Source organism: Rhinatrema bivittatum, chromosome 13 (assembly GCF_901001135.1).
Source record: "Rhinatrema bivittatum chromosome 13, aRhiBiv1.1, whole genome shotgun sequence".
NCBI lineage: Eukaryota > Metazoa > Chordata > Amphibia > Gymnophiona > Rhinatrematidae > Rhinatrema > Rhinatrema bivittatum.
The window spans coordinates 34,260,921-34,278,539 of record NC_042627.1 but is presented as its reverse complement, the minus strand read 5'-3'; the positions used below and the strand labels follow the sequence as shown (position 1 = coordinate 34,278,539).

The window sequence follows — 17,619 nt, the reverse complement described above, 5'->3', positions numbered from 1 at the left end:
CTGGACTGGATGGTATACAACCCAGAGTTCTGAAGGAACTAAAAAATGAAATTTCAGACCTATAAGTAAAAATTTGTAACCTATCATTAAAATCATCCATTATACCTGAAGACTGGAGGATAGCTAATGTAACCCCCATATTTAAAAAGGGCTCCAGGGGCGATCCGGGAAACTACAGACCGGTTAGCCTGACTTCAGTGCCAGGAAAAACAGTGGAAAGTGTTCTAAACATCAAAATCACAGAACATATAGAAAGACATGGTTTAATGGAACAAAGTCAGCATGGCTTTACCCAAGGCAAGTCTTGCCTCACAAATCTGCTTCACTTTTTTGAAGGCGTTAATAAACATGTGGATAAAGGTGAACCGGTAGATGTAGTATACTTGAATTTTCAGAAGGCGTTTGACAAAGTTCCTCATGACAGGCTTCTAGGAAAAGTAAAAAGTCATGGGATAGGTGGCGATGTCCTTTCGTGGATTACAAACTGGCTAAAAGACAGGAAACAGAGAGTAGGATTAAATGGACAATTTTCTCAGTCGGGGGGAATGGGCATTGGAGTACCTCAGGGATCTGTATTGGGACCCTTACTTTCCAATATATTTATAAATGATCTGGAAAGAAATACAATGAGTGAGGTAATCAAATTTGTAGATGATACAAAATTGTTCAGGGTAGTTAAATCACAAGCAGATTGCAATAAATGGCAGGAAGACCTTGTGAGGCTGGAAAATTGGGCATCAAAATGGCAGATAAAATTTAATGTGGACAAGTGCAAGGTGATGCATATAGGGAAAAATAACCCATGCTATAGTTATACAATGTTAGGTTCCATATTAGGTGCTACCACCCAAGAAAGAGAACTAGGCATCATAGTGGTTAACACATTGAAATTGTCGGTTCAGTGTGCTGCGGCAGTCAAAAAAGCAAACAGAATGTTGGGAATTATTAGAAAGGGAATGGTGAATAAAACGGAAAATGTCATAATGCCTCTGTATCGCTCCAAGGTGAGACCACACCTTGAATACTGTGTACAATTCTGGTCGCCGCATCTCAAAAAAGATATAATTGTGATGGAGAAGGTACAGAGAAGGGCTACCAAAATGATAAGGGGAATGGAACAGCTCCCCTATGAGGAATGACTGAATAGGTTAGGACTTTTCAGCTTGGAGAAGAGACGGCTGAGGGGGGGATATGATAGAGGTGTTTAAAATCATGAGAGGTCTAGAAAGGGTAGATGTGCATCGGTTTTTTACTCTTTCGGATAATCGAAAGACTAGGGGGCACTCCATGAAGTTAGCATGTGGCACATTTAAAACTAATCAGAGAAAGTTCTTTTTCACTCAACGCACAATTAAACTCTGGAATTTGTTGCCAGAGGATGTGGTTAGTGCAGTTAGTATAGCTGTGTTTAAAAAAGGATTGGATAAGTTCTTGGAGAAGTCCATTATCTGCTATTAATTAAGTTGTCTTAGATCAGTGGTTCTCAACCGGTGTGTCGCGGCTCCCGGTGTTCCACTGCCCCGCTTGTGCTTCCCTTCTCCCCAGGGGCGGGGCTTAAGAATGGAGAGACGCTGCGCGCCACCGCTGGAGGCCAGGTTGGCGGGGCCGAAGAAAGAAGAGACGCTGTGCGCCGCTGCCGGCGGCTGAAGAGCGGAGAGACCTGCACCCCAACGCCAGCGGGGCTGAAAAATGAAGAGACCTGCATGCCGCCGGTGGCAGCTGAAGAGCGGAGAGACCCTGCGCATCGCGGGAGGTGGCTGGAGAGACGTTGCACACCGTGGGAGGTCAGTCAGAGGCGGCTGAGAAGTGGAGGCTAAGCTTATTGGGCCAAACAATGAGAAGAGGCTCCATATGAGCTTGTGTGCCTGTGGTAGTATGGGTGCATGAGTGAGAGCTTGTGTGCCTGTGGTAGAATGGGTACCTGGGTGCATGAGTGAGAGCTTGTGTGTGTGGTACAATGGGTGCATGAGTGGCAGTGTGTGTGGTTGTAAGTGACAGAATATGTGTGAGATTGTATGTAAGTGACAGAGCATGTGTGTGATTGAGAGAGACTGGTCAGGGAGGTGACTGGTGTGTGTGTGTGTGTGTGTGTGTGTGTGTGTGAGAGACAGAGACTGGTCAGGGAGGTGACTGGTATGTATGTGTGAGGAAGAGATACTAGTTAGGGAAGTTACTAGTCTGTGTGAGACAGAGACTGGTTATGGGCCTTAAGGAAGAGGACTGTGAGGACATAGCTCCAGCAGCTACTGCTGCTTCTGGTGAGTGCTATTGGTCTGGCAAGGGAAAGGAGTAGGAGAGTTGCTGGAGAGGGTAAGTAAAGGCAGCCTTTTAAGTTTATTTTTCTTGATTGACTGCCATTTTAATTATTGGGTATTATGTGATGTGTCTGCTGTTTTGAAATATTTCGATATTTAGACAATTTTTATTAATTTTTATGAGTTTTTAATTGTTGGATGTTATTCTGTTCATCAGCTGTTTTGTAACATTTATTAGTATAGTTTTACAATTATTTCTAAGTGGGTATCTATAGCAGCTTGGCTTGCTCTGTTTTCTCAATAGGAGGTGTATTAGTGTTTAGGGCCTGGTTAAATATTTGTAGTGGTAAATTACTGTCTTTTCATAAGGAGGGGTATTGTGCCTGCCAGTAAAGAGAGTTTGTTTTGATTTTACTGAGAAGTCATCAGATCCAGAATATCTTTTTTTGTATGGTGAGCTGTACGGGTAATGCCCTAGTTCTGCCCTGCACCCATTTTTGGGGGTCGACGTGGTTCCTGAGGATATAGAATGTATATTTACATTTTGTCCCGTGACGGTCACATGTTCAGTGTGTCACGCACTTGAGAACCATCTGTCAGGTGTGTCCCGGCCGAAAAAAGGTTGAGAACCACTGTCTTAGATAATAACCACCGCTATTACTAGCAACGGTAACATGGAATAGACTTAGTTTTTGGGTACTTGCCAGGTTCTTATGGCCTGGATTGGCCACTGTTGGAAACAGGATGCTGGGCTTGATGGACCCTTGGTCTGACCCAGTATGGCATGTCCTTATGATGCTTGTGTGTACACATTCAACACTGCAGATCTGGTAACCCTGCACTCATATGACTTCTGATGCAGACCCTGTCCCTGCACCATTCTGCACACGAGAGGTCTCTCCAATGACCTGCATGGTGGAGTGATCATGTCTTTTTTTTTTCCTGCCAGGTTCTCTCACCCCTTGCATTCCCAGCATCTTTCTGGCTACAGCCACCACCTTGTCACACTGCTTATTACCTATGTTTTTCTTTTTGGGAAGGGGGAGGCAGGCTCTGGAGAATGTGTATGGGGGTGGGACTCTGATAGACATGGATCACATGTTTGGGGGGGGTTGGGAAGTTATTGGTTGTAGAAGAGGCAGAAGGTATGGCAAGGGAAGGGCAGGGAGTGGGTTTTCTCTTTTAAAAGACTGACGACCCTAGAAAGTCTCCATTCTTTCCTTATCATCACTGTGGTTCTTTACTTTCTGTTCTTTTTAAGTTAGTTTATATGCATTTTTGAATAACCGTGCTTTCAGCTCACTTTTAAAGCTCTTTCTGTTCTCCTTGTTGCTGGGGTTGGGAATAAGAATCTAGCACAGCACAGTTTCACTTCATGACAGCAGGGAGGGTACAGCTGTAACTCTGGCTCATCCACCTTCAACCCAGCAGGTAGGAAATCTACCACTGGGCCAAACCAGGCCAAGCACAGCTTTCCTGTTCCTGGAAGACCTGGGGAACCTGGCACAGCGAAGCAGTGAAAAAGGGAAGGAGAAGGGGACTGAGAAGGGTCACCGCAGCGTAAAGTAAACTCAATCCCAGCAAGGAAGGAGTTGATTCCCAAGCCACATGGGGATGTAGGCTCTGCATACTGAATTCTGTAACAAGGGATAGCATGCGCCATCAGATCTCTAAGCCGGGCATAGTGGGACATTACAGTGCCTCTGCCAAAAGCTTCTTTTCCCAGGTATCTATCAGCCCCCCCCCCCCCCACCTCCTTCCCATTACTCATGTCTAATGCAGAAAAAAATATATCATGAACATTTTTTTTGACTGGATTTTAATACATCCTTCCTCATCATTATGTTGACTGCTTTTAAACAACCTGGGGCATGAAACGTTACCAAAACAAAGTTAACGGAGGCCCCGGTAGAGAAGGGGCAGGAGCAGGTTCTGACTGGGCTGTCTGGAAAGCCTTCCAGCTTTCCACCTTACTGCTGTGGCTCACAGGTTAAGTTAAAAGGACATCTTACTTGGCTAGTCTGATGTTATCATTGTCATCTTTTCCCCATTCCCAGTCCTTCCCAGGATCAACAGCAAAGTGCAAAGGCAGTAACTTGTGTTCGGAGTCAGTCAAAGGGATAACTGCTGGAGAAACAAAGACAGGAGTGGAGAGATCAGTTAGACAAAGCACCAAGAGAAGACGAGATCCTCATTATTGCTGCTTGAGGAACACATAAGCAATAGGTAGAAAAGAAGTGAGAGGTTTCCACATAAACTGTGCATAAGGCTCATATATAATTACCAAAATGAGTATATATATATCTATGTGCGTATCCCTATATATCTATATCTATACATACACACACACTATGGTTCAAGTTCAAGGTTTTAAAGATAAAAAGATACTGATGAGTATGAAGATTCAGCTCCATGTTGAGAAAAAGCTGTAATCCAGCAATTCTGCGCTAATCTCTACATCTGGGGTCAGGAAGGAGTGCTTTTTTCAGCGCTGAAGATTTGGCAATACCTGCAGAGTGCTTTTTCCTATGGATTATCATGAGGAAGGCAATTTTGATATTGCCCGGAATCTCCCAGTTTTTACCCATAAGAGCAGATGCAAACTACACATGGTGATTTACAAATGAAACCTCTGCATGTACTTCCCCTATCTCTACCTAAATCTGCCCCTTTTTTATGCAGGGAAAAGGTTTCTGCTATATTTTCCACAAACTGGTGGATGAGGAATACGTTTTCCAAATGCATTCTTGTGCAGGTAAACACGCAACCTTTGAATAATGCCCCCTTAGAGAACGCAGTTAGGGAATCGGAAGGTGGCTGCACTTGATGGGTCTCTGCTTTTCTTTCAGCTTAACCTACTGCATTACTATTGCACCGGCAATGCTATGCACTATTTCCCACAGTGCATAGCTGTGTATAACTGATTATTTCAGAGCGATGAGTTGTTTTCTCATGACCTTCCCTACTTTTGAAGTGCCTGGTGGTACCGCTGTATTATGTGTACTGTAGCATGTACTGGAGTAAATGCCATGGTAGGCTATGTCCAATTAAAGCAGCAGTCCTAAATGGCAGTTCAGGCAAGCAAACAAAGTCGTTCAGACCTTTCTTTTTTCATTTTGATTCCTGAGGCCATATTATTGCTTAAGTCTGCAAAAGCCCCTCTTACTTGGTCACTCCCAGCAATATGAATCTATTGAACTTAGAGGAGGGAAGGGGGTAGCTGCTGTGCTGACCCTCATTGCCCAGATGCACGTAAAGCATGAACAGTGGATGAGTGGACTTGGTGAAAAGATAAGAAAAAGCATAAACGTATAAATAATGTAATATAGTGGGACAATTCTGGCCCCAGTAAGCCCTCTGTAGTAGGAGAGCAGCCCCAAAGCTAGTTCTGAGAAAGAAAGGTGCACAAGCAAGTTACAAGCAATTATCTTTCTAAAGTTCTGCTCCCTTCATCAGGTCAGTGCAAAATGAGCTACAGATAATATTACTTGCATATACTAACAAATTACAGGTTGAATTACAATGGTGGTTGTTTTGTAAGCTGTAAAATAGAGGTGTGCACTTATATTTTTCACTATGTTTTGATGTTTTTTTAAACTAAATGAATGCCAAAATAAATGAAAAAAAAAAAATTAAGGCTCCCCAAATATAAAGAAACCAAGCCACCCCTCCCAATCATAAAAAGCCAGCATTTCCAAAATTTACAAACTGAGTCTTCCTTGATCACCCCACCCTTCCCAGACCCAATTTACCCCATTCGTGTCAATTACAAGACACTCAAATTGGGCAGGAGTCATCTCCAGTCGCTCCTGCCCCACCTAGTGCCTAGTTTAAAATGGCACCAACTAGCCTTGACGCCAATGCCATTTTGTTGTTGGCCATACGTTGTACTTTGTACCCACTTTATGTTTACCAGCCCTTATTTTGAAAATGACCTTACAGTCCCTGCTGGTTGTAAATTCCCATGGGGAGTTTCAAAATTACCTTCCCCATGAATGAGACAAAAGGATTTATGTGTTTCCAGAGAACTGAGAAAGTGTGAGGCACGCTAATTTTGAAGCATGAACTTATTTTGCTTACCATAAGAATCAAGGAGAATCAGCATTTAAGAAAAGCACCTTTAGATAGCAGTAAACAGAAAAGCACCTGCATGCAGATCTGGAAGCTCAGAGGGCAGTGCTGTACGAGTGCTGAACAGGCAAATCATTTGTATCTTTCAGCTGAATTACACAAACTTTGGCAAATTTGTTCCATAATAAATTTGCAGATATTGCTCTGATCTGGATGCAGACATCTATGCCCATACATCACAAAGAGTTCATAGTTTGAGTTAATATACCACCTTTCTTTATGTAATGAAAGTAATTAACAATTAAAACAATAAAACATAGAAAAACAGATTATAAAAATATCGGAATATAACAGATCAAAGAACTAATGAAACATTTCTTACAATAAAAAAGAACTAAACATGCAGATAATAATAAATAGACTAGCTCAAATATATACAAGAAGTCATAAGAACATAAGAAATTGCCATGCTGGGTCAGACCAAGGGTCCATCAAGCCCAGCATCCTGATTCCAACAGAGACAAAACCAGGCCACAAGAACCTGGCAATTATCCTCACGGTAATGTCGCCTGAGTTGTAACTTAGTCTCCATAGAATTATCACCTTGACCCGGATCACTGAAGCATAATTTATTTTATTTATTTATTTAAAAACTCTTCTATACCGTCGTTAAGTTAGTTAACCATCACAACGGTTTACAGTAGGGCACGATAATGAAAGAATGAGTGGTATAGATTACAACTTAATCATGTGCCATCACAGTACGGTAACAATTTAATATAATAATCCATTTTACGATGCTCTCATGGTGCTGGACGATGATCTCAACATGTCTGCCACTGGCCACCCCATACAAAACCCAGCCAGCACATCAGTGCGTTCAAATCAAGCCTTCCCCTTCCCCAGTTTAAATAGCTTGGGCTATGTAAGAAGGTGGGCCTCTCCCACAACACCTTCAGCAATTCCAATGAATGAAAGCGCCTGTTGAATTTTTGCTTCTTTTTCTCCTTTATTTATTTATTTATTTGTAGAGTTTTATATACCGTTATTTGGTAGAGCCATCATAACGGTTTACAAAAATGCAATTATCATATAATAAAATGCAATTAAAAGTAATTGTGAACAGTAGAGTTTGGAGAACAATATACATTTTTTCTTAGTAGTTGAGAAACAGTAGAGTGAGGAGAACATTTTCATAAAAACTTAACGCATTAAGTAAGAGGAGGGAGGGGTGAAAAGGGAGGGTGGGGGGGGGGTACATCAGGAGAGCATGAAGAAAGAGGATTATGTATGTGAGTTCGGCTGAGAGCTGGGATGATCAGGTGTCTGATAGTTAGAATAGAATTTGCGGAATAAAAAAGTTTTTATTGAAGTATAATGATTGATCAGTGTCATTTATCCAAAGATAGAGGTTAAGTGACAAACTTCCAGGATTAAGAACAATTTCTAGTGCCTAGGGCTGGGTTTAGAGCCTGATCCATATCAGTATCTCACAAGTGGGTAATCCTGTAAGGTGATTTCCAGCAATAAAATGTCAAGTTATACCAGTTTCCCTTCATAAATGAATTTTGATCTCATCTACATGTCAACCACACTGATAGCCAAGGATGATTTTATTTATTAAAAAAAAAAAAAAAAAAGGTACATAAGAACTTAAGATTTGGCATTTTGGGTCAGACCAAGGTCCATTGAGCCCAGCATTCTGTCTCTGACAGTGGCCAAGTATCCAGTAGTTCCCCAATATTTGAACTATTTCTTGCATCTCAGTCCCAGAGATCAGCACCGGCTTTCCCATGTCTACGTGGCTAGTACTGTAACTGTTTATGAACTTTTCCTTCAGTAACTTATCCAACCTCCACTGTAAGTTGCCTTGATGACCTCGTCCGGCCACAGATTCCATAGCTCAATTGTGCGCTGAGAGAAAAAACACTTCTATAATTTGTTTTAAATCTGCTGGTTTCTAATTTCATGGAGCATCCTCTAATCCTAGGGTTGTCTGAAAGGGTTAATAACCATTCCCACCTCCACTCACAATTTTATAAATTTCAATCCTAACCCCTTCTCAGTCATCTCTTTTCCAAGCTAAAGAGCACTAATCTGTTTAGCCTTTCTCCATAAGGGAGCTGTCCCATCCCATCATTCTTTTTCTCTTCTCTGTACCTTTTCTATGTTCGCTATGTCCCTTTTATGAGAGGGGATGACCAGCAATGCACATATTACTCATGGTGCGGTCGCGCTATGGATCTGTACAAAGGCATTGTAAAATTCTCATTTTTTCTCATTTCCCTTCCAAATATTTCCTAACATTCTATTTGTCTTTTTGAACACTGCTGCACACTGAGCCTAAGATTTTAAGATATCATCTACAAGGACTCCAAAATCCTTGCCTGGGTGACGAATACTAAAATGGATCCCAGCATTGTGTTCCTGTAGTTGGGATTATTTCTCTCTATGTGCATTACTTTGCACATGTCCACATTAAATTGCATCTGCCATTTAAAAGTCTAGTTTCCTAGTCTCACAACATACTTCAGCAGTTATTCACAATCCATTACTGTTTTAACATCTCCAAACAATTTTGTGCCATCTGCTAATGTGGTCATTAATAGTCATTCCTTTTTCCAGATCATTTATGAATTTGCTAAATAGCACAGGTCCCAATACAGACCCTGGGTACTTTACTAATGACCTTTCTCCATTTGAAAAACTGACGATTTCTGTTTCCTGTCTTTTATCCAGTTACCAATCCACAATAGGACTGCCTCCAATCCCATGATCTGCCAATTACCTGCAGAGAAGAAGGGCACCCCGACGGAGTATCGGGGTGCCCGGGCATAATGTGGGTGCCAGGCACACGCTGCGCTGGCACCCAGGGGGGGGGGGGGAGCTGGGAGAGCGGGCCGTGGCGCGCGCACGCCCGCGCCAGCGTGCCCGCTCATTGGCCACCGTCCCCGAGAACAAATCCGGTCCTCGGGGAGGCAGGCCAGGAGCCCTAATTGGCTCGCTGAAAGAAAGGGAGCCAATCGGCTGGAACCCAGCCAATTAGGTTCCCAGGGAGCGCCGGCAGCTTCCTCTTTGCCTGCCGACGCTCCCGCGTTCGCATCTATGTTCCAGGCTACCATCGCCGCCGTGTGAGTACCCCACCGTCGCTCCCTGCGCTGTTCGCCCGCAACGCCTTCCGTTCGTGCCGTGCGGCCTGGGCACACCATGTTGGGCGAGGGATATTTACTTTAAAAAACTCGCCGGTTCCCACCCCCCCCCCCCCTTCACCAACCCAGCCTCCCTCCAGGCCGCGTGTTTCCTGTGGCCGCGCGCCATCCTACCCGACCCGGCAAGCAGCAGCATTCCAAGCCCTCTCGGCTGGCCCCTCACCTCCGCGCCGCTGTTTCCGACCGCAGTCTGCCCCCCCCGCGCGCCAGCCGCCCCCTTGCTGCCGTGTGCTTTATCCGGCGGCCACCCCCCCCCCCGGCAATTCTTCCCCATTTCGCCGTTCCCTAGCCGGGCCGCTGACCCACGCTGGCTCAACTTAACTACCCCCTCCCTTCCTGCCGCGTGCTCCCCGTGGCCGCGCTCACCCCCCCCTCCTGAACAGCCGCAGTACCCCCTGTGGTCTCCAACCCCCCCACCCCCGAAAAAAAAAAAATCCAGAAGAACCATAGGAAAGCCCCTATTATCATTAAGTCTCTCTAAACATAGACCCACGTAGCATATGACCCACTTTCCTATTCCCCTAGCGAAAAACCTTAACCATCCTCGTATCCACCCGTCACCCCATACTAACCCTCCCCCTGCAGTGAATCAACACCCACCTTACATACAACAACAAACAAGAGCAAAACCCCACACTCTTTACAATAATGAGTCCACAACCTATTCCCACCATAAAACACTTCTACACCCCCCACAAAATGACCAGTCACAAATACATGACACAACAACACAGATCAATCATCCCCATTATAGCTTCCCCCTTCACACAACTCCTGGGCATGCTATCATTTTCCATTCTACTACTCAATGCTCAATCCATTCTAAAAAAGACCATTCTACTACAGGACATCCTCACAGACGAAGCCCCTGACATATGCGCCATCACGGAATCCTGGTTAAAGGATACCGACTCCCCCTTAATTAACCAACTGTCCTCAGATACATACAGCCTATTTTCCATTCCTAGAAGCAAAAAAAAAGGAGGTGGACTACTCCTGGCTGCCAAAAAGAACTTCAACCTCACACTCCAAAATATTACACCACCCCCCAAACTGGAAATCAGCACATTCAAATCTGATTCCCTCCAACTCTGCTTAATCTATGCCCCCCCCTGGCCTTCTCGAAAAAAATCCCTCCCCACTCATAGAATACATCTCTAAACACATTAACAACACCAAGCCTGCCATAATTCTGGGAGACATGAATATTCACGTAGACCGCAACCCCCTCTCTCCTTCTTGTGAAGCTATCTTGACAGCTATGACAGCACTTGGTTTCAAACAAAATGTCTCAGAACCCACACACAAGGCTGGGCATACACTCGACCTCATCTTTACCAACTCCTCAATCCAAACTGACCAACCCAGATGTACACCCATCCCCTGGTCAGACCACTTCCGAATAGACACACGCTGCACAATCAAATACACCCCCCCCCCCCTTCGCAACCCAAAAAAACAATAACATTTCGCAAAAAAGGCAAGACTGAAGACATCCTTGAGGCTCTCTCAAAAGAACTCCCCAACATAGACCTCACTGATGCAAACACAGCCACAGCTTCATGGTTTCAAATCACCGCAGACATAGCAGATAGACTCTGCCCATCCCACACCAAAGAAATCAAACCAAACAAAAATAATAAAAAACCATGGTATACAAATGAACTTAAAACCATGAAACTCGACCTTCGTAAAATTGAAAAATCTTGGCGGAGGAACCAAATACCCACCATCCTAGCACAGTTTCGCGCCCTTCTACACACCTACAGAAAAGCCACTGAAAAAGCAAAAAAAGACTTCTATGCCGCAAGAATCCACCAGTTCCAGTTCAACCCACAAGCCCTCTTCCAGTACGTAACCAGCCTTATCACAGCACCAGACAGACACAACCTTGACCACGACGATGAAACAAAATGTGAAAAATTAGCATCATACTTCAACACTAAGGTACAGACCATTATGGCTCGTTTCTCACCTCACCCCAATCTCCCGATCTCAACATCTCCCAGCAATACAACTCCCAGCAATACTCCAAATGACCAATACAATCCCATTACACCCATTCAAACCTCAAACACCACCCTCACAAATTTCGAAAACACATCCACACTAGAAATTGAAAATACTATCAAAAAACTCAGACCCGCCTATCATCCATCAGACAATCTACCCACTATAACACTAATCTCAAACCTTACATCAATTGCCAAACACATCGCAAATGTCCTGAACAAATCTATCTCACTGGGCCAAGTCCCAACAGAACTTAAGCAAGCCATTATAAAACCCTTCCTCAAAAAACCAGACTTAGACACCACTGATCCAGCCAACTATCGCCCAGTGTCAAACCTCCCGTTCTTTTCCAAAATACTCAAAAAAATAATTAATAAACAACTTACAGAATACATAGAAGACCACAATATTCTCTCATCTTCCCAGTTTGGTTTCCGTAAACACCACAGCACAGAAACCCTACTTATCTCCCTTTCGGAAACTATACTCAAAGTCCTGGACAAAGGTCAGCCCCATATACTCGCACTTCTAGATATATCGGCGGCATTCGACACAGTTAATCACAACATACTCATTAAGTGCCTCAAGGAAATTGGCATCACAGACAACGCCCTTCTCTGGTTGCAGTCTTACCTACATGACAGGAGCTATAGAGTAAAAATTGGCCGCAATGAATCCAAACCAGTCAAGCTATCACAAGGAGTTCCTCAAGACTCATCCCTCTCCTCTACCCTTTTTAACATCTACCTCATACCCCTCTGCATACTGCTCTCCAAACTGGGCATCCAACACTTCATATATGCAGACGACGTACAGATACTCATACCTATAACAGACTCTATCACTAACGCAATGAAAACTTGGAAATCTGCCTTGTCTGAAATAAACAAATTACTCACCGACAACTTCCTAGCACTCAACACCAACAAAACCGAACTACTCATCCTCTCTCCCCCCAGCATTCCCACACTCAGCCTTTCTTCCCCCTCCCCACCAGACTGCCCTCCCACACAATTCGTCCGCAGCCTAGGCATATGGATAGACAACCACTTTAACCTCAAAAAATTCATATCTAACACCATAAAGAGCGGATTCTTCAAACTCCACACCTTGAAGAGAATCAAACCACTCCTACACACTGCTGACTTCCGAACAGTACTGCAGGCCATGATCCTATCCAAACTGGACTACTGCAACGCTATCCTACTAGGTCTCCCAAAAAATACCCTTCAACCGTTACAGCTCCTACAGAATGCTGCCGCCCGCATCCTCACAAATACTCACCATCATGACCACATCACCCCAGTTCTTCAATCCCTACACTGGCTCCCAGTAAACTCCAGGATAATCTATAAATCCCTTACCCTCATACACAAAGCCATTCACAACCAAAACATGCACTGGTTCCCTGAACATCTCCACATCCACAACACAACCAGACCTACTAGAAAACAGCATCAAGCCAAACTCCTGACACCCTCCCCCAAAGTCATCAAACATGCCTCAATCAGAGAAAGATCATTCATTATAGCAGGCACATCCCAATGGAACAAAATGCCACCCCACCTACGCCAGGAACCTTGCCATAAAAAATTTAAACAGAATCTGAAAACCTGGCTCTTCAAACTAGCATACCCCGACTAAAGATACGACCCTCGACTGACACGCCCCTCCCGAACTTAACAACCATTACCCCCCCTCTTCCCCCCCCACATCACTGTTCCCCCCCCTCCCACCCTCCTCTTCCTCCCACCCTCCTCCTCCTCCCAACCCAACACCCCCATCCTCCTTCTCCCCTCCAATACCATATACCTGACACCTTTGTGAATAGTTAAAGACCTGACACCTTGTGAATAGCTGTAAATCTAAATAATGTTTACCTATGTTTATCTACTCTAAATTATTGTAAAGCCTGTTGCTACGTTACCTATGTTTATCTACTCTAAATTATTGTAAAGCCCGTTGCTACGTTACATTACACTGTGAACCGGGGTGATGTTTTTAACGTGCCCCGGTATATAAAAAACTCTTAAATAAATAAATAAATAAATAAACAATTCTCCCCAGACCCAGCAAGCACCTGCATTCAAACCCATTTGCCGCCCCTAAACCTTTCCCCCCCCCCGCCTCCCGCTCCTCCTAAGCCCAGGTGACCCCCCCTCCCCTGACCTAGCCCCAGCGCTCCATTGTCCTCCCTTCCCTGACTTATAAATAAATAAATTCAAAATTATATATATTGGTTCCGTACTACCTCCCTGTGTAAAAAAAAAAATAAATATATATATATATATATATATATATTACAACTCATGTCAAACCCATAACAAATGTATACTTCCGCATGTATCCCCCTGTTTCTCAGTTCATCCAGCTTACAGCACCCCTGCGATCGATCCCTAATGGAAACCCCCTACGCCTCAACTCCGCTTTAGAGATGGCAGCTAATCAGCCCCAAGCGATGGAGGTCCCATTTCCACAGACATTCCAGCCAGGATACGGACACCATCAGGTTACCTCCCGCATGGCACCCAATCTCTGCCTACGCGAGGTGGAGTCCGAGGAGGCCACAGTAGCACTGGGAGAGACAACGGGCGAGTCAATGATAGTTCAGGAGCATCGCGGGAAGGGACGTCAGGCCAAGCCCCATCGGTCCGTGTCCAAGAAATTGGTCTCAACTCGACCAAAGGATTTGGACACCATAGAACCACCAGTCCCAAAAAGAGGAAGAGGTTGCACGAAAAGAAAGACCGATCTGGCAACGTCGTCATCGGCAACCGCGACCAACGCTCAACGAACTACTGCCCCAGGCGGCACTGACGTCACCGGTAGAGGATTCCACGACATAGCCGGCCCCATGGAACCAACGAGAGACGAAGCATACGCCCTTGAGACGGGGGAACGATGCCTTATCAATCCCATGAGCGGCGCTTACTTCGGCCAAAGTACTGTAAGCCGTGGTCATATGGAGCACACAGGAACGACCAACGGTTCCACAAGGACGGGGCAGTACAGCGAGAACATCAGACCATCGCAAGAGGAGCCAGTCGACCTCAGATCCCCAGCAGACAGACAAGGCTAAGCAAGGACACCGTGGCGACTGCAGACCACTCGGGTGAGTGGCGTCCTGTCTCCAGGGTTCAATTGCAGCAAGGTCTTTCCGTCCCCGTCCCAAATGATACCTACTTTTATTCAGAACAGTGGCCCACTCCGGGATTAGGGGCAAAGAGCGGTCTCGACCCTCTGCACGTATCGGCGTCCCCCCTCAGTGGTTACAGCGACCCATCCAGGCCAGCAGGAGCATTCCCTCACCATTATCCGCCCCCGGGATTGAGAAGAGGCACTGGATCACAGCCAGGTTGTGGTACCTACACGAACACTTCACGACCACATGATACACCTTCATGACAGACTCACTGGGTCCTGCGGCGTCTGTTGTTTCCTTTTCTTCACAGAGACCAACCACATCGGGCGAGAGGTGTTATGATATCGAACAGAACGAAATGATGACGATGGATGGTACCCCCAGATGTCCGACTTTGGCGGCCGAATCCACAGCAAGAGAGGTCCCAAACAGAGGTGAGACGGGTATTGGGGCAGGGTCACAAGTTGCAGTATCTAATTCATTAACCGCTAGGGCACAGCAGGACTTATATCCTAACATACCTAATGCAAGTATAGCACAGTCAGCAGGGGCTGCAACAGAGCATGGCATAAGCAATAAATCCAGGAAGCGGGACAAGGCCAAGCGTAAGCGCAAGCGCACTAGATCCAGCTCCTCCGATTCCTCTACATCCTCTTCCTCGTCAAGTTCGAGCTCTTCTGGATCGTCCTCTAGTGGGGACTCAGAAAAAGGGGATAAAGGGCAAAACAGAGGTGCGCCTGCATTAGATACCTTATCAGAACTTTGGGAGGACGTGCCCAAGGCTATGCGCAAGAAAATTAGACAAAGGAAATATATCGATCTCTTCTGCCTCCTCGAAGGTAGGAGGACCAGAGAGAAAAAGTTAAAAAAGAGAGGAATCGAATGCTTCCCAGGCACACAGAAGAACAGAGTGGCATGGAATGTATTAAATTGGATACGCGCGTTCCTTAGACTGGCTAGTGTGATAGGCCGTCATGACAGCTCCCAGTATGGCCCGATGTTGGCATATGCAGATACGATATTGGCAGCCAGCAAGGACTACGAGGGTTGGTCCTGGCTTAACTATGATGAGTGCTTCAGAGACCGGATGGAAGAGAATAAATTTCTCTCTTGGCGCACCAGAGATGTGGGTCTATGGTTGACACAGATGAATGCTAAGATCCCTTCCAGTCCGCCAAGCGGCTCAGCAGGCGTTCACATGGGTAAGATCGGGCGTTCCTTTCGTGCTAGTGCCATCCTGGGAGCTTCCAACAGAATCAGAGAAGGCATGTCAGACATCTGCTGGCGATTCAATCGCTCATCGTGCAATTACCTGGAATGTAAGTTCCGCCACAGCTGTCTCAACTGTGGAGCAGGTCATCCAGCCTCAAAATGTGCAAAGCACTCAGGAGAAGGGAACAGTGCCTCGGGAGGAGCACCAAAAGGATCTCAGAAATGAGAACCTCGGCAGAGCATTGAAGCCATGGCTGATTAAATACCCGCATACGGAGTCATCTGTGTTCTTGTTGAAAGGTTTCTCGGACAGTTTTGCTATCCCATTCATTGGCCCTGCTGGAGTTGGGGGCGGTGCAAATTGCCCTTCTACGCGCAGCCTGTCCAAGATCATCAAAGATAAACTTTTCTCAGAGATTGAGTTAGGACGTATTGCTGGACCTTTCCACACTCCCCCTTTTCCGGACTTGGTACTCTCCCCCCTTGCGGTCATCCCTAAAAAAGAATCAGGCAAGTTTAGACTCATCCACAATTTGTCCATCCCAGAGGGTGGATCAGTCAATGACTTCATTCCTCATGAGCTCTGCGTGGTAAGATACCAGTCATTCAGCTCAGCAGTGCGGCTAGTGCAGATATGCGGTCAAGGGGCATTGATGGCAAAGGTAGACATTGAGTCAGCCTTCCGTTTACTACCCATACATCCAGAGAGTTTTCCATTGCTGGATTTTCAATTCGAAGGTGGTTACTTTGTGGACAAATGCCTACCAATGGGATGCGTGTGCCTTCTTCGAAGCTTTCAGCTCCTTTATACGCTCGGTGCTCGAACAAGAATCCGGATCTACGAACATAGTACATTACTTAGACGATTTCCGATTTGTTGGTCGTCCTCAAGCGAGAGACTGTGCAGACCTATTGCGTTGCTTTCACAAGGTTGCCAACAAGTTTGGTATACCTATTGCAGTTGGGCCCTCCACGCGGCTGGTTTTCTTGGGCATCGAAATAGACTCTATATCCATGCTGTCACGGTTACCGGAAGAAAAAGTGAATGAACTCAAGCGACTGATTTCACAAGCACAGAGTGCAAAGAAATTGACGCTAAAGCAGGTCCAATCACTAGTGGGTAGCCTAAACTTCGCTTGCAGAGTTATCCCAATGGGAAGAGCCTTCTTGCGGCGGCTGTCAGCTGCAACGACCGGAGTTAAGAAAAGTTTCCATCATATCCGAATCTCGAAGAGAATCCGGGAGGATTTGTTTATCTGGAACAGATTCCTGTCCAACCTCAATGGAACATTATTGTGGCAGTCCGAAGCCGTTTCAAATCACGACTTAGAACTGTTTACCGACGCGGTGGGATCGGTAGGGTTTGGTGCATACTTTCAAGGAACTTGGTGCGCGGCACAGTGGCCTGAGGAGTGGGTGCAGTGCGGTACTGCCAAGAATATCACCTTCCTAGAGCTTTTCCCCATCGTCGTAGTGGTCGTACTATGGGGAGAGCGGATCAGGAACAAAAAAGTAATTTTCTGGTGCGACAACCAAGGTGTCGTCGAGGTTATGAACAAGAGAGCAGCAAAAAACATGTTAGTATCTGATTTACTGCGGGAATTCATTCTTCGCTGTATGGAATTAAATGTGACTGTGTGGGCACGGTACGTGCCAGGTGATTCTAACAGTTTGACTGATTCTCTTTCTCGTTCAAAGTGGGACAACTTCCGGAAAC

The 17,619-nt window shown here is 45.5% G+C and overlaps 1 protein-coding gene across 1 annotated transcript in view; it reads right to left on the bottom strand.

The window, feature by feature from the left end:
- Positions 1–17,619, bottom strand: part of OTUD7A (OTU deubiquitinase 7A) — a 311,705-nt gene that overhangs the window by 30,151 nt on the left and 263,935 nt on the right. The window contains exon 10 of the mRNA XM_029575217.1: positions 4,268–4,382. Within this exon, the coding sequence (XP_029431077.1) occupies positions 4,268–4,382 (115 nt within the window). The remainder of the gene's footprint in view (positions 1–4,267; positions 4,383–17,619) is intronic.